Below are 18,687 nucleotides of genomic sequence, written 5' to 3' on the forward strand. Positions count from 1 at the left end.
TTGGAATCAAGATATTGAGGCATTTATTGAGCTTTGACTTTTACAATTTCATTTGGCTTGGATCTTAATCTAAAATTGGTTTGCAAAGTGTGGAAGGGGGCGGTGTGTTGACACCCTCTAGACATCTTCACAAGAGACCAGTCGATTACTGTAAGGAAACACAAAATGAAACAATCATTAGTAGTATTTGTAGATAATTGGTGTTGCCGGGCTTATCACTCCGGCACTCAGTCTAATATCAAATGGGAATCAAGTTGTGTACAGACTGCTGTGACTCAATGCAAAGGCGGGTGACAGGTGATCTATTTTCTTCGACATTGAATACTAACCTGGCCGATGGCAACTGGAAGATATTTTGAGGAACGGCCAAGAGTCCAGAGCTCAGGCAGAGCAATTTGGTTCCATTCAAATGCCGATATTGCTCCACTAATCGAATGTGTTTGTGGTCCGTCTTTTGTGCGTGATGTTTAAGCACATGCACGAATTGCTCACCTATAAATAAATGATTTATATGGCGGATCTATCGTTTCGTAAGGAGGACCTACCGATTATGCAACTGAAGGTGGGTCCAACGGATCCGTAAACAGGCTTCTCCGAAATTCCACCCACAATGAGATCCACATCGGACCAACTATTGTAGATCGTTTTCAGCTTATCCAGCACCTTTTTAACGAAGGAATTTAGTAATTAAAATTCATATAGGGCTTGTGAAAGGCAGTCATTTCATTTCAAAACCTACATCTTCGGGAATAAGGCTCTCAAAGTCCGTCCAACTATTTACGGGTCTGGACAGAGTGCACGATTCCACATATCTATGGTACGGCAGCAGACCGTGATCTCTGCCCCTTTGGATGTCAAAGGCCAGGATATCGGCATGGGTGGGTTTGGTGTCCTTGTGCCAGACGACCTGCAAATGAAACTCAATACTGGTTGGACCGAAGGACTGAAAATCGACAGACTCACACCACCAGAGTAGGCGGAATCCATTTTCATGGTCTCCTGATTGAGTAAACTCTCGAGAATGTCGTTTAGCTTCTTCGACGTGTACTCGAGCTTTGGCTTGTAGATTTCTTCTTTGAGCTCAAATAGGTTGGTCGTCGGTAGATTCTTGGTGACTAGGACATATTCGTTGTTTCTGTGGAGGAATTACATGTTAATATTTTAAAGGATTTAAAAAGAGGTTTAGGTTATAGACGACAATCAATCCATTTCTGATTTAAAGTTGCAACACATGTATATCATTATATTTGCTTAAAACAACATTTTTGCTTACATAAACATTTTTAGAAAATCTTCTTTGAAATAAAACAAAAAATAAATTTTTTTTACCTATTGATCTTGGTTTTGTATGACTTTTTTTGTGAAATCTGTTAATTACGTGGTGGTCTACAAACCAAATACTATTAAAAATCTAACAAAATTTTTGTTTGAAACCGATTCCTGGGACATTCCCGTATATTTTTAAATTCTATTAATAAAATCAAACTAGAAAGACTGATCTGTTTATATAGGATTCTACCTAGATTACAAATAAGTAATTTTTAAAAAAATTAAGTTAGGCCACTCACCTTTCAGTTCCATGCACCACGTTATCCTTGGACAGATTTTGGAGCTCATTGGGCAGCATGGACAAGTAGAATCGAATCGCGGCCACCCCGAATTCATTGGATACCTCTAGGGCACGTGTATATTGTTGTGTCTTAACAGCAATGGCTAAAGGGCCGCCGAGCACTACCGGCAGCCACTCATCGATCACTACTCGACGGTAGATGTCCACGTTTATTGCCTTGGCTGCCTGGAAGAGCTTTTCATCGCCCCAACGTCGATTCTTGAGACGCAGCTCGTTGGCCAGTCGGTTGTGGTTGCGCATGAAGATCGTGTAGATCAGTATCGAGAAGGGGTTGCTGTTCACCCGCGAGTCTCCAGCCGCAAAGCAGGTGCCGTCTCCAATTTTTTCCCTGGCGCAGAAGGAGGGTCCTTCGGTGTCAGTGGCCAAGGGTAGCAGGGCATTGTCGTACTCTCCCCGTGGTGTTGACCTTAATAGACCACCCTCAAAGAGCCTCAACTTATTTTCTGCCGCCGCAGTGAAGCCGTAGAGTTGTGACAGGTCCAAGAATCCCGTGGCCTGGTTGAGCTATTAAAAACGTGGAAAACCAGTGTTATTCTCTATGTCGATTACTACTAAACTCTTCTCACCTGCTCGGCGCCACCGAAATTGCAATCGGCCACGGCCAGAGCACTTCTCACATAATTGAGACAGCTGGGCACGTCGTATTTCCCACTGGGCTGGTGAATAATAGGAGCACAGGCCGGGTGGTGGTGACGGGGCTGAAGGTTGTTCTGGTCACGGTTGCAACACTCGATCGGAGCTCCATTGCCTGGGAACGAAAAAATCATTAATTGAATTCATTTGGGGAAATAGGCTTTTAAGTCAACTGAATTAATTATTGTCCATCATTTACCATCATTTTTTTAGTAACAGTTTCTAGTTTCTTAAGAAAATGTACATATTTTTAATTATAAATATTGACTTAAAAACATTTAACTTCATATTTTTGATAACATATTTTTATAATGAAATAGTATGTATTAAGACAGTAAAGCTATAAATTTATTCCCATGTTAATTCTTTTGATAAACTTCCTTTTAATCACATGAAAATATTTAAAGGTATTTTGACAAAATCTTTTTCTGACTATTGAATGTGTATGTGTGGCGTATAAAGGACTTGGTGTTTGTGCCACAAAACGCGGATGATATCTTAATTTTTGAACAGATCAGCTCAAAAGAACAGTTTCGTTAAAAAAAACTAGAGAAGAAATTATTTCTGAGACCAATTCCCTTCGGGAAGAGATATCTCCAGAGATACTTCAAAATCCAAAAGCCTTCAAAAAGTCATAGAAGCCAAAGGAGGACAATATTTTTTTAGTTTTATAAGTATTGTATATTGGCAAAATACTTATGCCTACACATGAAACTTCAAACTGATTTATGATCTATAAAAAAATATTTGCTTTCTTATTTTTAAGTTTTTATTGTCTCCTTCACTGCGTTCCTAACTTCTGACTGAAGTTATAATACGCTATGCAATGGTAAAAAAAGATATCGGTCTTTCGTTACTTCAACGTTAAAATGTTGCTTCTTAAAGAACACTAACCGATAACTGAATTCAAAGGTAATGACTTCAGTTTATATATGTTTTGGGTTCTGTGTAAAGATTTTGATTAAGAACTTACTCATCGATTGTGATACGGGTTTGCTTAGATCGTGCTCCACAAACTGCGCCCATTGAGCCAGTCCCAAATTTGCGTTGCTCTCGAACCTTATTTGCTTAGCCGTTTGAATGCTATCGGGCTCGTAGAGATCCTTACTAATGGACCACGCTGCCGGCAAACTATTGTGTCCACCGGAATTGGGGAACATCTGAGAATTTTAAGTATATTTATATTGGGTAACAACAAGATTCTTTGCAACTAATACATACATCATAGAATCCGTTCTTGTAGTGACTGCTCACTTGAAGCCTTCTGAAAGCATGGTGACCCTCCCGGTTTCCCCTGAGCAAGGTTTCGCACTCGGTCCGGAGACTACTGCCCTCGGGAAGTGGTTTTTGCTCCAGGTAATCGCGACACTCATCTCCGTTGATTCCATTGGGCAGGCACTCACTGTTGTAAACGAACAAGCTGGACTTCAGGATCTTCAGAGCGAGTTCACTGTCCTGTTTTGAGGCCAAGTTCGGCAATGTATCCAGAAGTTGGACGTGTGAAAGGCTACCGTTCTTAACAGTGATGTCGGAGTTCAACAGATTTTCCTCCAGGCTACAAATTTAAACAAAGAATTGTAAGTAAATATATGTAAGCAAAAATAAGACTAATATAAAGTGAATAAATCTTAACTTCAAAACTAATTCATTGTATTTTTTTATTTTCAATTTCTTCTTTTTTTTTTATTAAAAATGAAAGAAGTGTGTCTTCCATAATTAGGCAATGCAACTTTATAAATTTAAACGGTTTTCAAAGAAATATTTTAAAATTAACAAACCTCTTTTGTCTTTTCACAGAATCGATAGCTGAGTTGACCAATTGCAACCATTTATCAGCAGGAATCCTGTTTAACTCTGCATCGACATCCCGTCTTGCTAAAAAATAAAAAAAAATAAAAGATGTTAAAAATTTAAATTAAATCAAAAGGTTGGTGAACTGTTTTTCCTCGACATTCTTGAAGTTTGTGAATTTGTTAATATCATTCGTGGGAAAATAATTTTTTGGCGCCGCTTTAATTTATTTAAAATATTTTTAGGAGGAATGATTTATTTGTGCTCTTATAGTTGAATTTTACTGTGGAATATTCCACAAATTAGGTTCTGTCAACACTTTAATCGAAACAATTTCGGAATACTACTTTGCAAGGGTGCTGATCAAACAATAAAAAATAGCTTTTGTGTGAATTGTTATTAAAGTGGTCCAATAAACAAAGATCGTGTGCATCCCCTGTCAAGAGTAATATTAAAATTAAAATCATATTGAAACATAATTTGCAACTTAAGCAGTAAAAAACATTGACTTGTTGCCACATTTCTTAAAAATTATTTTGATTCCCTATTTAGAGATAAGAGATACAGCCATGTTTTTATATGTATAAGCTAAATGTTTTCATATATGTATTATTTTTTTAATGTTTACTACAATTATTAGACGTGTGTTGGGAAAAACAAGTGTAGTCATTGATGATGATATAACTAGTGAGCTTTGACCATAGATTATTTTGCACCAACAAAAAAAGAAAGAAAATTTTTAAAACAGGATGATTAAAGAGTACCCAAGTTTTTCTTTTTTTAGTGTCGATAAAATTATAATTAGATTTTAACGTGCGTAATAGATGTCAAAGAGCCGAATATCGTCCGTTTTTTGAAAGTCTTCTTGTTTAATTAATAAAATAAAATATAACCATTGACACTTTTATTATTCTCGTAGGCCGAAGGGGTTTTAAAGCTTTCTAGTTATTTACTGTCCTATTGTAAATGAAATTAACGTAAGCACGAGATACTTGACACCTCATGATAATTAGAATATATTTACCATACTTGTGTCTACTAAACTACTATTTTTAAAACCGAAGCAAGCTAAATGTTCAGCCTAAAAACTTAATTTAAATTTGTATATAGTGTATGGGGCAATTTGTTATCAGACTTACATTTTGCATCGCCTATTGTCAATAATGATGCTCCTATTATGAGAGCCAGCAGGCAGACGTACTTGATGCCACCCATTGCAGTCTTTTTTCTTTGTTCTAGAACACGGATTTCTCAGGCACCCGGCGGTTGTGATTCACAAAATGCCCACACGTCAATGGAATTTAAGTCACGTCGCCAAGTTTTGATAAGGAAGTGATCCGAACTGCGACTGTTTCGGATTAAGTCCGCTTATTCCGTCCAATTAAACCGTCCCAATAGCTCGGCGACTCGTAGACAACTGAGCTTGGGTCAAATCTCAGACACAATCGATCCGATGAGAATGAGTCGGAACGTTATCACGCATAATGGAGCTCATCATCTGGCTTGGGAGCGTACTCTCTCATCGGATAAAAAAATCGAACAAACGTAAACAAATGTTATTTTTGTTTTGACTTGGTGAATCAAGTCGTTTGTGTGTGCATCCCCTACAAAGCAGTTTAAACAACAATGTAGTATGCAAATGACGACCACACCTGAGCGATTCATTTGCACCCACGCCTTTGAATTTCATCTACCTTCTGAGAAAAATTGTTTTATTTAAACTTTAAAGCTTTTATAAGATATTGGGAATGCTTGGGTGTACGCTTATGGCGAACGTGTAATTTAAAATAGCCGCCAAATTAATCGATAAGTAAAACAGTGCCAATCTGGAACCAGTTCGTTTGTTTTAGTACACAGTACCGAATCGGTATTTTCAAACATATTGGAACAGCCTAATAAGCGGAATTTATTGACAGTAAATCAGAACCTAATAAATATCATATATTTTTTTTCTGAGTATAAGTCGAAAGTTTCCCGAATTATTATTTAGGCAAATGCAAGCTACTAAAAACAAAGAAAGACGTCAGATGTATAGGTAGATGGTAAATTATGAAAATTATAATAGTTCTCAAATCTTTATTTGAAATAATCTCTAACAAAAACAGAAATTCCGTTTCTGTTGGTTGTGTTGGTTTAAAAGAATCGGTTATTTTACCGTTTCGACAATTGTTTAAAAAGACAACAGTATTTTTCTGGTACTATTTTGCGTGCGAATGGTGGATTTTAGTCAAGACAAGCTACGGGCACACTTAAAACCATATTTTCATCTAAGCAAGCGTTTTTTCGTTTTCCGAAAAGTGAACTTAATTTTATCAATAAAAGAGGACGATTTCACCAGCCATGCCAGCTTTAGATGCGGAAGCCGCCGAGGAGCAATTCGGCAATGACCAGCCCAAGTCGATGTCTGGTCCCATCATCGGGATTATCTATCCGCCGCCGGAAGTCAGAAGCATCCTTTGCAAAAAAAAAAAAAAACAACCTTTTTATTTTTATTTTCCTTCAGCTAATATTAATTCCATACAGATACATCGTTTTCCCCGTACTCAGTTAGCAATGTTTTAACAATTAGATATCGTTGACAAGACCGCCAGTTTTGTGGCCCGCAATGGACCGGAGTTCGAGGCCCGGATCCGGCAAAATGAACTGGGCAATCCGAAGTTTAACTTCCTAAACGGCGGCGACCCCTACCACGCCTACTACAGGCATAAGGTCAACGAGTTCCGCGAGGGCAATGGCAAGATTTTAATACACTCCAACCTGAAACCCGTTTTCATGTAATTCTTGTCCCCTTTAGATGCCGGAATCTCTGCCATTGCGGGCATGAAGCAGCTGGCGGTGACCAGTGCCGCCCAGCAGCGTCAGCAGGAGCTCCTTAAGCAGGTGGTGGAGCAGCAATTCGTGCCCAAGGAGCCGCCGCCAGAGTTCGAGTTCATCGCCGATCCACCTTCCATTTCGGCATTGGATTTGTGAGTATCTTTTCTAGGCAACTCCCGTGCCCACTAATCCTTCCACCCCTCCCATTTTAGGGACATTGTGAAGCTGACAGCTCAGTTTGTGGCCCGTAATGGCCGCCAGTTTCTGACCAACCTGATGAGCCGGGAACAGCGCAACTTCCAGTTCGACTTCCTGCGTCCCCAGCACTCGCTCTTTCAGTACTTCACCAAGCTGCTGGAGCAGTACACCAAGGTTCTAATACCGCCCAAGGATCTGCTGGGCAAGCTGCGCGCAGAGAGTGCTCCGGGCAGGAGCAGCATGAACCTGGTGCTGGACCACGTCAAGTACCGGGCCAACTGGCAGCGCCACCAGGAAGCACAACGTCGCCGTGAGGAGGAGAAGATCGAGCGGGAGCGCGTGGCCTATGCCCAGATCGACTGGCATGACTTTGTGGTGGTGGAGACGGTGGACTATCAGCCATTTGAGTCGGGCAACTTCCCGCCGCCAACGAACCCGGACGAAGTGGGTGCCCGTGTGCTAATGGAGGAACGCCTGATGGACGAGGAGGGCGACACAGAGATGCAGATCGAGTCGGACGACGAGGGCGACGCTCAGGTGACCAGCCATCTGGACAGCGGACTGAAGCTCTCGCAGATGGAGAACCGCGTGGGCATTCAGATGAAGAACGTATCATCATACACCCAGCCAACGGGCGCCAAGAGGGACAACAATCAGGTGCAGGACATGGACGAGGCCTCCAGCGACGAGGACACGCCCACGACCAAGCTGCAGCCGGCTGTGGCGCCCATGCTGCCGCCCTCCCACGACAAGGTTGTGGTCAAGAAGTACGATCCCAAAGCGACGCAACCAAAGCCGGCACCCATGCCCACGGACGAGTACCTCATCTCGCCGATTACGGGAGAGAAGATCCCGGCTTCCAAGGTCTCGGAGCACATGCGCATCGGTCTGCTGGATCCGCGCTGGGTGGAACAGCGCGACAAGCACACTGTGGAGAAAATCAATCAGGACAATGTCTTCGCTGCGGGCACAGCCATCGAGGCGAGTCTTAAGCAGCTGGCCGAGCGCCGTACGGATATCTTCGGTGTGGGCGATGAGGAGACGGTTATCGGCAAGAAGCTGGGTGAGGAGGAGACCAAGAAGGACGATCGCGTCACCTGGGACGGACACACGTCCAGTGTGGAGGCGGCCACGCGAGCAGCCCGTGCAAATATCACGCTGGAGGAACAAATCCATCAGATCCACAAGGTCAAGGGTCTGCTGCCGGACGAGGAGAAGGAGAAGATCGGGCCCAAGCCGGTGGGCAACAAGGCCACGCTCTCGGCCCCTCCGCAGCCGTCAACCAAGTCGCAGCACAGTCACTCCAACCAGGCTCAGCACCACCAAGGCGGCGGTGGTGGTGGTCATCACGGGCACCACAATATGCACCACCACCATCCGCCGCATCAGCAGGCGCCGCCCCACCAGTCGCACCACCACCATCCGCCGCAGCAGCCCCAGCCGGTGATGCAGCTGATGCAACTGCGTCCACCCATGATGCGTAAGTGAATGAAAAACATCTATCCGATCCAAAATAAATGGTTAAATATTTCGCAGAACCGCCGTTTGGAGCCGGTGGTGGAGGCTACATGAACATGCAGCCCGGTGGAGCGCCCCAGCAGATTGCTCCTGCTCCCCCTGTTGACCTAATGTCAATGGAGGATGAGCCGCCCTCCAAGAAGATCCGTTCCGAAGATAACCTAATCCCAGAGGCCGAGTTTGTTGCCACTCACAAGGTGAGTTTGGGTTTGGTAGTTCTTTCAATGTGATTGATCTGCTTTTAGAAGGGTAAAAACCAAGAGAGCTCCATAAACTAATGTGTACTTGTTTACTTTCAGAGCCCTGTTACAATTCAGGTGCTAGTGCCCAATTCAGACAAATCTGAGTGGAAGCTAAATGGTCAAATGATAGCCGTAACCATGGCACTCTCTGAACCGATTTCCAATCTAAAGACCAAGCTACAGGATGAAACTGGCATGCCGCCGGCCAAGCAGAAGATCTTCTATGAGGTACAAAACATGTCTAACTACAAGAAACACAATTACAATGACTTAATTTTTCCAGGGAATGTTCTTCAAAGACAGCAATACCATGGCTTTTTACAATCTGGTGAATGGAACCACGGTGCATTTACAGGTTAAGGAGCGTGGCGGTCGCAAGAAGTAGGAGGATCTAAGAGTAAAGAAACACCAGACACAATTAAGATTGCTCCATATATAGAAATTTATTTGTATATGGTTTCGCATAAATTTGTAATAAATTGTCAATCACAGAATTTGTTAATTGCACTTTAGTTCTATCAATTTCAGGTGACGTATAAAAAGGAGAGTAATCCAGGGAATGCATGGAGTAAAAAAACGGAATGTTGCGTTGGGCTTACGGTAAGTCTATTTATAAGGTTCGGCCAGTATACGCGCCATTTCGCGATATCGAAGTAGCATCGGAGCGTAGATTTTCTCGCTGTCCTTGTTTGGTTCGCAGACAAGGTTCAGCTTATTGGTAGTCAGACTTAGGATGTAATCTCGGTAACAAAGAGGCGTGGCCGTTTTATCCAACTCGTGAAGGTACAAAGCATAGGCGGCTCTGTAAGCGGCCCCCATTAGGGCGGCCTCATGACCTTCGTCCTGCAACACAAGAGTTAGTCTTTATTTTTACTTTTAGACAAGGGGTAGAAGAACGCACCTGAGTATAGACAGGTGAATTGAACACATCTGCAATTGTCTGCAGGATAGATTTGTTGACAGATGCCCCTCCCGTGACCAGAATATTAGTTTCTTGTCCAAAATGGTAGCCCAGGTCTTCGGCTACAGACCGGTGATGCAGCATCTGCCCTTCAATTAGGGCGCGAATTTCTATTTGAGGCGAGCTGAATCTGTTTTTCAGAAATGTTAAAGAAGTATTACAAGTATTTAAAAAATCAACACCTATCATTATTACAACGGTGAAATAAATACTAGCGCGACAGGTGCACAAAATTAGCATTCTAAGAAAAACAATTAACAGATGATTAGTTTTTGTTGACCTTGTTTATGACGACTACCTCATATTTTAAACAAACTTTTTGTTATTCGTTCCCTTAAAAAACATGATAGAAAGCAAACTTCGGCAAGTCGAATTTTATATACCCTTCAAAACATCAAAATTTAGATTTATGTTAAAAAACATTGAAGCTTTAATGACTTTCAGCTAAATTATTCGATCGTTGCTATGGCAGCTATGTATATTAAGAGTTATACTGAATTATTAAACTATTAAAAGAATTTAAGAAACAAAATTTAAAATTAGGAAAGTAGCAATATATATATATATATATATATATATATATATATATATATATATATATATATATGCCGCTTGTTTTAATGGGAGCTATATGATATAGTATGGGTTTAAAAAAACATGTCTGCTTACTTGATAACACCCTTGGCAGCCTCAGGGGACTTGGGTTGGATTTCCTTGCTCCATCGCAGAACACCCTGCGCCCTGGGAATAATTTCCATATCGTTAAAGTGCACGGCCATGTTTCCAAAGTTTCCACGGGGCGTGGACTCTAGATATTCGTTGAATTTTTCCCAATTGCCGCCCGAAGCCGTCTTGTTTATTCCTTCTCGCACCAAAGAAGCATTTTTAAAACTAGAAAAGAGAATAGGATTAGACTATGTGTGTGATCTGATATCGCGTCAATTCTTACCACAGCAGAGTCATGTACTGTTCCGTTTCAGTCGGATGGCATAGAACATGACCCTCCTCCCAGTTGAGTGGCTCCTTTAAGCTCATCATTAGGGTGTCACTTGTACCTAGGGAAATGGTCAGCCATTGGCTGTTCACAAGCATCCCAGCGAGCGCCGAGGGATTGTCGCCAGTGCTGGCGATCACTTTGCAATCGGGCGAAAAGCTAAATCGCTTGACAAAGTACTTGGATACGTTGCCTACCACGGTGTTCGGACTGACCGGAACACCCAGGCGCTCGTCCAGATCAGGTGCACAGACATTTAGGCATTCTTTGGACCAAATCTTTTTGCGAATGTCCAGCAGATTCATACCGGAGCCGTCACTGAAGTCGATGGGACAAATGGACCCAAGGAAAAGAGACGATACGAAACTGCTGACCAATGAGATTCGTTTGGCCTCCTCGTAGGCGTGGCAGCGCTTCTGATAGATCTTCCGAATCTGGGGGCCCGTGAAGCGTTCGTAGCACTTGGAGCCGGTCAGTTGTGCCATTTTAAGCTTGCCCCCCACGGCCATCTCCATCTCCAGGCACTGCTTCGTCGTGGTGGAGTCCATCCAAATGGGAGTGCGGTTGACCACAAAGGCTGAGTCGTCGATTTGTGCGTGAAGGAACTTCTCGGAATTGAGGTTTTGCAGCGTCTTGATGCCGTGCTTGGACCAGTACAGCGATCCATGCTGCTGTCCGGATCCACTGATGGCCACCACTGTACTAAGATCAGCCTGCTGCATCACCAGCCGGTCCAGGACAATGTCCATGGCCTTCACCCACATCACGGGCTGTACAAAGTATCTGTTAAGACGGATTAGTGTAACTAGAGTTGCAGGATTTCGTAATATTTCTCTATAAAATTAAACTATTTAGTGTTTAATACTAGAGCCCTGCAGCAAACATTGAATCTAACTCACATTACTCAAACCAAAAATAGTTTAACTTTTTGTCAAATATTTCAACTTCATAAGCCTTAAAATAGTTAAAATATGTATTGCAAGTGCTTTGAAGCGAGCGAATTCTTTAGCTGAAGATAGTCTAATTTATTGTTAAATTTATAAAAATAATCCTAAAATATCGCGGTCCATCGAGGATACCATTTTCGCTAATATTGGCCATTACCTCAGAATTTGCGAAACATTTTAAAATGTTTAAAATGAAATTATAGTCCCAATTTCTTTGATCAGAATGCTTTTCCAACATGACATTTTAGAGCTCTGATCGAAAGAAGTTTAAGGATTTTCGATTCCATCCCATTAAATCTTCAGATAAACTCTTAGATAAGTAATTAATTAATTGATAATGGAAAATGTCAAAATATTGGGAGATTAATTGACCTAATTTAATACCAGACTCACTCATTTTTGTCGGGACCGTTGTTGGCTCCGCCTGTCGTCCGAAACTCCGGTAGGTCGGAGTCGAATTTCACTTCCGCCGCGGCAATAACTTCAAGTTTGCTGTTCAGAAGGACGGCTTTGAGCTGGAAGGGCAAATGGGGCAGCAATTAGAGATACACCAAGGAGACACACCTCGAAAATAACGATCAAACCAAACCAGAGGGCAACTAGGAGTCACCGCTGGCGTCATTCAGGAATTGCGAAAGTTATTGCGGCCCATTAAGATAATGCCCTTGGCCAATACATCCGAACATGAATTTTAATAATCAAACCATAATAGTTAAATTGTTTGTGCCCGCGGCTTTGGCAGATAAGCGAGAATGTAGAATCGAGCCCCGGGTCGCAGTCACTGATAAGAATAGTTTGTCTTCAGGGGCAAAACAGGTTCCCAAGTTCGGTTGACCTTTTCCAGCGACACCATTCCCACGTAGTTGGATGAGATGAAGTTGGAGTCACCGTACAGACGCCTCCGCATCTCACATACAAAGCTACAACGTGGGCAGTTCCGGTTCTCCGGTTCTCACCTTTTGCGTGCTCAAGTCGAAGCCCAGGAAGGCTCGTTTCAGTTGCTTTGGCGGACCCATTGCTGACTACTTCCGGTGCTCTTGGATGCCCCAAATCGTCTGACGCTCCGAATCCAGCAAAGCGGCGCGATAGCCCACGGCTTGGAATTTGGTACGAAAAGCCGAGAGTATTTGTGTTGACGGTATTGAAACAAGTGACAGTGTGACTGTTGCCTGCTGCTAGAAAATCCCCTATTTCAGATCTGCTTGGCGCGTTTTTTAAATTTTAGCCTATCTATATTTAGTACTGCACTTTAAAATCATTAGATTACCAAGGCAGAAAAAAGTTAAGAATTAACCTATAATAGTAGGCGTTCATTGGAAGAAGAAAACGTTTATTTCAGTATTTTTAAAAACATTTTGAATTGCTGCAAATTCAGCCAAAATATACTACAAATTTTCAGCAGCCACTGGGTTGCTGAAAAGGACACCACAAAAATTAATATAGGAGACATATAAAGATATTTTGCTACCAGGCATGAGTTCAGTTTCTATAAATCTAGATTAGTTAATCTTTGCAATATTTTTTTTGAAAATTGTGAAATCTTTTATGATTTGAAAAGGGCGCCTAGCACACCTGATATAGTGTATTTCTAGGCATCGAACAACGGTCACACTGAAACTTCGATACTTTTTTGGGGCTAGGTTGGCAGACCCGTTCCGCTTATACTTGGTATTATTTAACGGTGTATTGCGCTGTCACACTTTTTTAGCTATTATCATTTTGTGCCAGGAAGGAAATCGCTAGTTGTAGATTATAATTGGAAAATTAAGTCAAATTGAGGTGATATTCGAGTCCGCTTGAGTGAGCATGTCGTTAAACTACGAGGAGATGAGCTGGTCGGGTGAGTTTTCCGCTTTTCCCGGCTAAATGCGGGCGAACACGTCAGTGGTTCCAATTGGCATGTGTCCCTGCTTTTCGTGGACCGAAAATGGGGGCATGAATGAAAATTGCCGAATCATAATCCTTGGGTCCTTGTAGATGTGCGGGATCAGTTCAGGAAGTGGCGCGAAGAGACCGGTCGCCACAGCGAGGAGGTGGTGCAACTGTGGGTGGCTGTTCTGGAGGACAAGGTCCACAAGACCGGCAACGAGCGCCACCTCATCCTGGAGCAGGTGATCATCGCGGCCCTGGACACCGCCCGCTTCGACATTGCCACCCAGTGCACCAAGCAGCTGGCCCTGGAGTTCCCGGGCAGCCTGCGCGTGATGAAGTTCAAGGCGATGCGCTACGAAGCCCTGGAGCAGTACGACGAGGCCGACGAGGTCCTGGACGCCATCATCGCCAAGGACGAGACCAATGCCGCGCCCAGGAAGCGCAAGATTGCCATCCTAAAGGCCCGCGGCCGTCGCTTGGATGCCATCAAGGAGCTCAACGAATATCTGAAGAAGTAGGTTTCATCATTTTACTGAAGAAACAATTGAACAGTATCCTTATGTTAAAGTCAAGGGCTTGCTTTTACTAATTGGTACATTCACAATTAAGCGAAAATTTAGTTCGGTACTTTAATTATTTCAATTTTTCGGTTTAGTGTAATTTAACAATTTTAAATGGCTTACCATTAGGTTGAAAAAACTGCTTTTGAATTGGTTCTGAAACTAACTGCCTATCCTTATTTATTTTAGAGTAACAAGATTTACTTCGTAATACACAACTTTATTGTTTTTACAGAATAGTCAATTTGTTCTTCAATTCTACTTTTATTCAATTTTACTTTATTTAAAATTAGAGATTGATTCGCATAATTCTCTGAGTGAACCCCTTTCGATTTTCTTAACATTCTTGCACACATCAGATATTCATCAACTAATACCCATTGCGACAAATATTTAACCACTTATTTCTGATTGCTACAGGTTTATGTCTGATCAGGAGGCTTGGCACGAGCTGTGCACGATGTACATGGCTGAGGGCGAGTTCGGCAAGGCGGCTTTCTGCATGGAGGAGGTCCTGTTGCACAATCCCCATAGCCATCTGATACATCAGCGACTGGCGGAAATTCGCTACACAATGGTGACCCAAAAATACCAATTGTTGCCCAGAACAGTTCTTCTAACGTAATCCTTTTCTTCCAGGGTGGCGTTGAGAACGTGGAAACAGCTCGCACTTACTACTCGCAGGCCTTGAAGCTGAACCCCCACAACTTGCGAGCTCTTTATGGCATTTACTTGTGCTGCAACTTTTTGGCCAACTCCCGAGCTGTGAGCTCAAAACGCAAGGAGCTGCAAAAGCTGGGTCAGTGGGCCCTCGAACAAGTTTCGGAGCACACTACCAAACAATCCACAATCAAGAACAACGACAAACTGATTCTTTCATTGGAGGCTGCCTTAGGAAACCTGGAAATCAAATCGAATTGACCAATATAAGCACTAATGGATATCACATCATTTGTGCAATAGATGCCAGAAAGTAATGATTCCAAATATTCTCAGAAATGGGTTTCCAGTTTCTGTTTCTTAAGCAAGTTACATAGATAAACATTTAAAGTATCGGGAGTAAAAAGAATTTTATAGTCAGTGGCATCCGAGCTAGTATTTTTTTGTTAAAGTATCGGTGACGGCTTAGAACTCGGATAATTTATAACCTTGAACATTGAGGTATGCGAAAATAGTCCTGTAATAAATTTAGAAAAATCAATTATCTTCCTAACCTATTTTAATTCGTTTGCAATGCAGAAGCATTGAAATGCGACTTCTCGCTTGTATTTCAGTGCTCTGTTTTTTCTCTTTTATGACCTTAATTTCGAAAACAAAAGCTCATCCATCGGCAACTCAATTGCATTCACATGTTACATTAATCGGACATTGTACGACATTCATACTGCTGTTAAAAAGAACATTTATTCGTTATACATATACGGACTGTTTACTTGACTATTCATAGAGTCCATTGACTCGTATTTTTGTAAAAATTGCTTTAATGCACTAGATTAATTCTCACTTGGCTTGTTCGTGTCCGTCGCCATACAATTGCTTATTGATATACGTCTGTGCAAGGCAATTATCATATGCATATTTACTTGCATCGTACTGTAGGTGCAATCGACGACTGCAGGGCATCCGAGGGCAGCGCTGATAATCCAGCGGACGGTTAAAAATAGTCCAACAATGGGACAGAATGCAATCAGTGGAATACCCCCCTCCCTTTGGCGGAGCACATCAATTTGTCGAGGAGCCGTTGCCGTAGGTCCGTCCACTGTGCGATTTCCTCGAATGCTTTGACCGGAAAAAGTCCTTGAATGTGAGTGCAGGTGCGGCATGTGGCCTCTCCGAATTGCTGGTGGAGTCCTGGCCATGTCCTTGCGAGGAGGAGAGCGCCGTGTGGCCACCACTCCCGCTGCTCGGGCAGACCGGCAGACCATCGAGGTATTTCAGCTGGGGCAGCACCTGCAGGATGTACTCGCGGGGTCCTTGGCCCCCAAAAACGGTGCGAATGCCAGGATTGCCCATGCAAGATAGCTGATCCAGCGCGGGACATTGCCGCTCGATACGGTGAATCCAGTCGGTAATATTAGCAATGTCGCAGTTGTTGATCCTGTGAGAGAAAAGTGCCTTGTTACTTGGAATTTCTTATAAAATCAATCCCTTAAATTTACCACAAAATCCGCAGGCTCGGCAAATAGGGAAAAGTGTTTATGTCCAGGTTCACATTGCGGTCCAGTATCAAAGTGTCCAGATCCTCGAAAAACGAGAGAAACCTGAGATTTCGGAAATCATTGTGGCTGAGATCGAGAAACCGTGTCTGTGCCGCAAATTTGTCTGCCAGACGTTTTGGTATCGTCTTCAGGTTCTCATACGCCAGCGATATACGGCCGTTGTCCTCCAGAATGCTCTCCGTAAATGACACATCCTCGCTGGGACAGCTGCTGGTTGAGATGAAGGAGTACGGATTCGGCGAAAGCATCTTGCTACCGTTGCTGGGACCGGTCAGAAAAACGTCGTTGTATTCGTAGTTCAAGCTCTCCACCGACTGAATGTTTGCACAGGTCCTGAGCACCTCCGTCAGGCCGGGATTAGATGGGCTGGAACCGGGATATGGAGGCTCTGTTCTGGAAGCGTGGGTGTCCAACGTCTTACCTGTCTTCGGAGTTGGAGCGTTCAGAAGTCGATGTTCCAGACATAACTGCGCTTAATCCACATAACTAGTAAGTAATCCTATTCTCAGTATATTCCACTTCGGATTGGGAGACCGTCTATATTTTGGTCCAACGTCAGTGGCAGACTGAGAAAAAAGTGACACTTGATTCTCGCTTCGCACAGATTATCTGAGTCTTCCGCTCCCCAAGCAAACACTCGAATATGTGTGCGTATTGAAACAATTGTCATCTCGGTGGTCACATTTACCCAGCGCACTCAAAATACACTTCAAAAAAATATTTAAAATATTTTCATTGCCTTTAGACGATTGAAGTGCTAAGAATCCCTTGTCTCTTAATTTTTTAAATATTAAAAATTATTGAGGCGCTTTAAAAACATTAAAAGTTTTAAAAATCATATTTTAAAACTTTTAAATATTAAAGACTACTCTTTGATACAAAAGAATTTTATTTAACAGCAATATTTCATTAGTTTTATTTACTTCTAAATAAAAGTATAAGACTAGCTGTCTTATAAGAAAAAGATAAAAAATAAGAAAACATTTTAATTGCCTACCCATTTTTTTAAGTGTTCAGTGACTCGCTCAGATTAGTAAGCATGAATACAAACGTACATGGGTCGAGAACAAGAAAACAAAGTACGAGGAACTCTATTGTTTTCTCTTTGTTGATGCTGATACTCTGTCCTGGAATTTTCTAACGACGTGGTATGCTAGTTCTTGTGAACGTTTTGAGTACCATTTGGTTATTTACTTATCATGCTTCTTATCAAATTTTATATACCTTCAGTAAGAGGAGTTTACGGCGTAAAACTTTTATCTCATGCTCTCTTTTAGATTTTACCGAGAATTTTTAGTGCTTTTATCAAAGTCTGAAACTCTCAAAAGCATTATTTATTATTACGTTGGTTTGAACAATTGGTTTTATATTTCCTGTTAAAACATATTGATTAAATTTCTCCTGATTGTGCATATTAAATAATACTAATTGTAAGGGTGTAAAAAGTGTAAACAAACTCTGTAAAATTTGTTTACACTTTGTACGCAAGTAATTATTTTATGTACTTTTATTTATATGCGCTAGAAGCGTTGACCGATTGTCAAGTCGATTGCAGGCGGAAACATAAAGAAATCGTGAAAATATGTTGATTAAGTGACATAATATAGCTTTACAGCACGGCAGTAGGTTCATTTATTATACCCGTTAATAATAGCTTAAAAGCGTATATTGTTTTTAGGAATGACATGCCACCGATAGAAAGAAGCATTTCCAATCCTATAAAGTACATATTCAGGATCATCAGTCGAGTCGTTCTACCCATATTTCCCTTTTCGACCTTCTGTTCCATTATTTTATAAGCTATTTAAAATGAAGGCCCAAAGACATAGCATTGGCCAATTGGTTCAAGATATTTACAACAAAAACTCTTATATGTCTATCAAAAATTGATATTAAGCAACATTTACTGTGTTATAAATAATATATAACTATATAAAACCTTAATTTAAAAGTATTCATTCATATCTTAAAGACTGTTCAATAGTGTTGCTAGCCCCATTACGACATATATATTTTTTGTAAACGTATGTTTACCTTTATATGTATTTTTCATATTCATGATAAAATTATTAAATACAAATTTATTTGAATATGTCATTTACATAATAGAATGTATAACTACAAACTACAAAGTGGGAAAATTTAAGAATAACATTTAGTTACTATTTGTATAGAAATTATTTTAGTGGTTTGGATAAGAGAGATTACTGTGGTTACACCTAACAAGTGATCGTGCCTGTCCAAGTTGACGTCTTTTTGGCTGTCTGTAAGCTTTGTACTGGGGAATCACTCACTCATTCATTAAGTT

At 41.6% G+C, this 18,687-nt stretch overlaps 5 protein-coding genes across 5 annotated transcripts; 2 read left to right on the forward strand and 3 right to left on the reverse strand.

The window, feature by feature from the left end:
- Window positions 1-5,476, reverse strand: LOC108135751 (peroxidase). The gene is made up of 11 exons (XM_017256594.2): window positions 5,194-5,476; window positions 4,042-4,138; window positions 3,485-3,818; window positions 3,237-3,423; window positions 2,197-2,378; window positions 1,569-2,134; window positions 964-1,135; window positions 740-907; window positions 546-663; window positions 330-492; window positions 1-148 (listed from the first exon to the last, which is right to left on the reverse strand). The coding sequence occupies exons 1-11, from the start codon at window positions 5,267-5,269 to the stop codon at window positions 118-120; spliced, it is 2,094 nt and encodes a 697-aa protein (XP_017112083.1). The 5' UTR covers window positions 5,270-5,476; the 3' UTR covers window positions 1-117.
- An 821-nt stretch (window positions 5,477-6,297) lies between these two features.
- On the forward strand, window positions 6,298-9,320 carry LOC108135275 (splicing factor 3A subunit 1). Its single transcript, XM_017255958.2, has 7 exons — window positions 6,298-6,503; window positions 6,624-6,788; window positions 6,849-7,020; window positions 7,081-8,546; window positions 8,603-8,781; window positions 8,884-9,054; window positions 9,110-9,320. Exons 1-7 carry the CDS (start codon window positions 6,395-6,397, stop codon window positions 9,209-9,211), a joined length of 2,364 nt encoding a protein of 787 aa, XP_017111447.1. The 5' UTR covers window positions 6,298-6,394; the 3' UTR covers window positions 9,212-9,320.
- On the reverse strand, window positions 9,245-12,888 carry LOC108135284 (xylulose kinase). Its single transcript, XM_017255969.2, has 6 exons — window positions 12,685-12,888; window positions 12,122-12,243; window positions 10,737-11,564; window positions 10,457-10,678; window positions 9,728-9,917; window positions 9,245-9,669 (listed from the first exon to the last, which is right to left on the reverse strand). Exons 1-6 carry the CDS (start codon window positions 12,742-12,744, stop codon window positions 9,433-9,435), a joined length of 1,659 nt encoding a protein of 552 aa, XP_017111458.1. The 5' UTR covers window positions 12,745-12,888; the 3' UTR covers window positions 9,245-9,432.
- A 518-nt stretch (window positions 12,889-13,406) lies between these two features.
- Window positions 13,407-15,361, forward strand: LOC108135239 (ER membrane protein complex subunit 2-like). The gene is made up of 4 exons (XM_017255905.2): window positions 13,407-13,568; window positions 13,706-14,114; window positions 14,581-14,737; window positions 14,800-15,361. The coding sequence occupies exons 1-4, from the start codon at window positions 13,535-13,537 to the stop codon at window positions 15,079-15,081; spliced, it is 882 nt and encodes a 293-aa protein (XP_017111394.1). The 5' UTR covers window positions 13,407-13,534; the 3' UTR covers window positions 15,082-15,361.
- A 184-nt stretch (window positions 15,362-15,545) lies between these two features.
- On the reverse strand, window positions 15,546-16,976 carry LOC108135249. Its single transcript, XM_017255918.2, has 3 exons — window positions 16,801-16,976; window positions 16,320-16,745; window positions 15,546-16,258 (listed from the first exon to the last, which is right to left on the reverse strand). Exons 1-3 carry the CDS (start codon window positions 16,842-16,844, stop codon window positions 15,883-15,885), a joined length of 846 nt encoding a protein of 281 aa, XP_017111407.1. The 5' UTR covers window positions 16,845-16,976; the 3' UTR covers window positions 15,546-15,882.
- Between the last annotated feature and the right edge of the window lie 1,711 nt (window positions 16,977-18,687).

Source organism: Drosophila elegans, unplaced genomic scaffold (genome assembly GCF_018152505.1).
Source record: "Drosophila elegans isolate 14027-0461.03 unplaced genomic scaffold, ASM1815250v1 contig_476, whole genome shotgun sequence".
Taxonomy (NCBI): Eukaryota; Metazoa; Arthropoda; class Insecta; order Diptera; family Drosophilidae; genus Drosophila; species Drosophila elegans.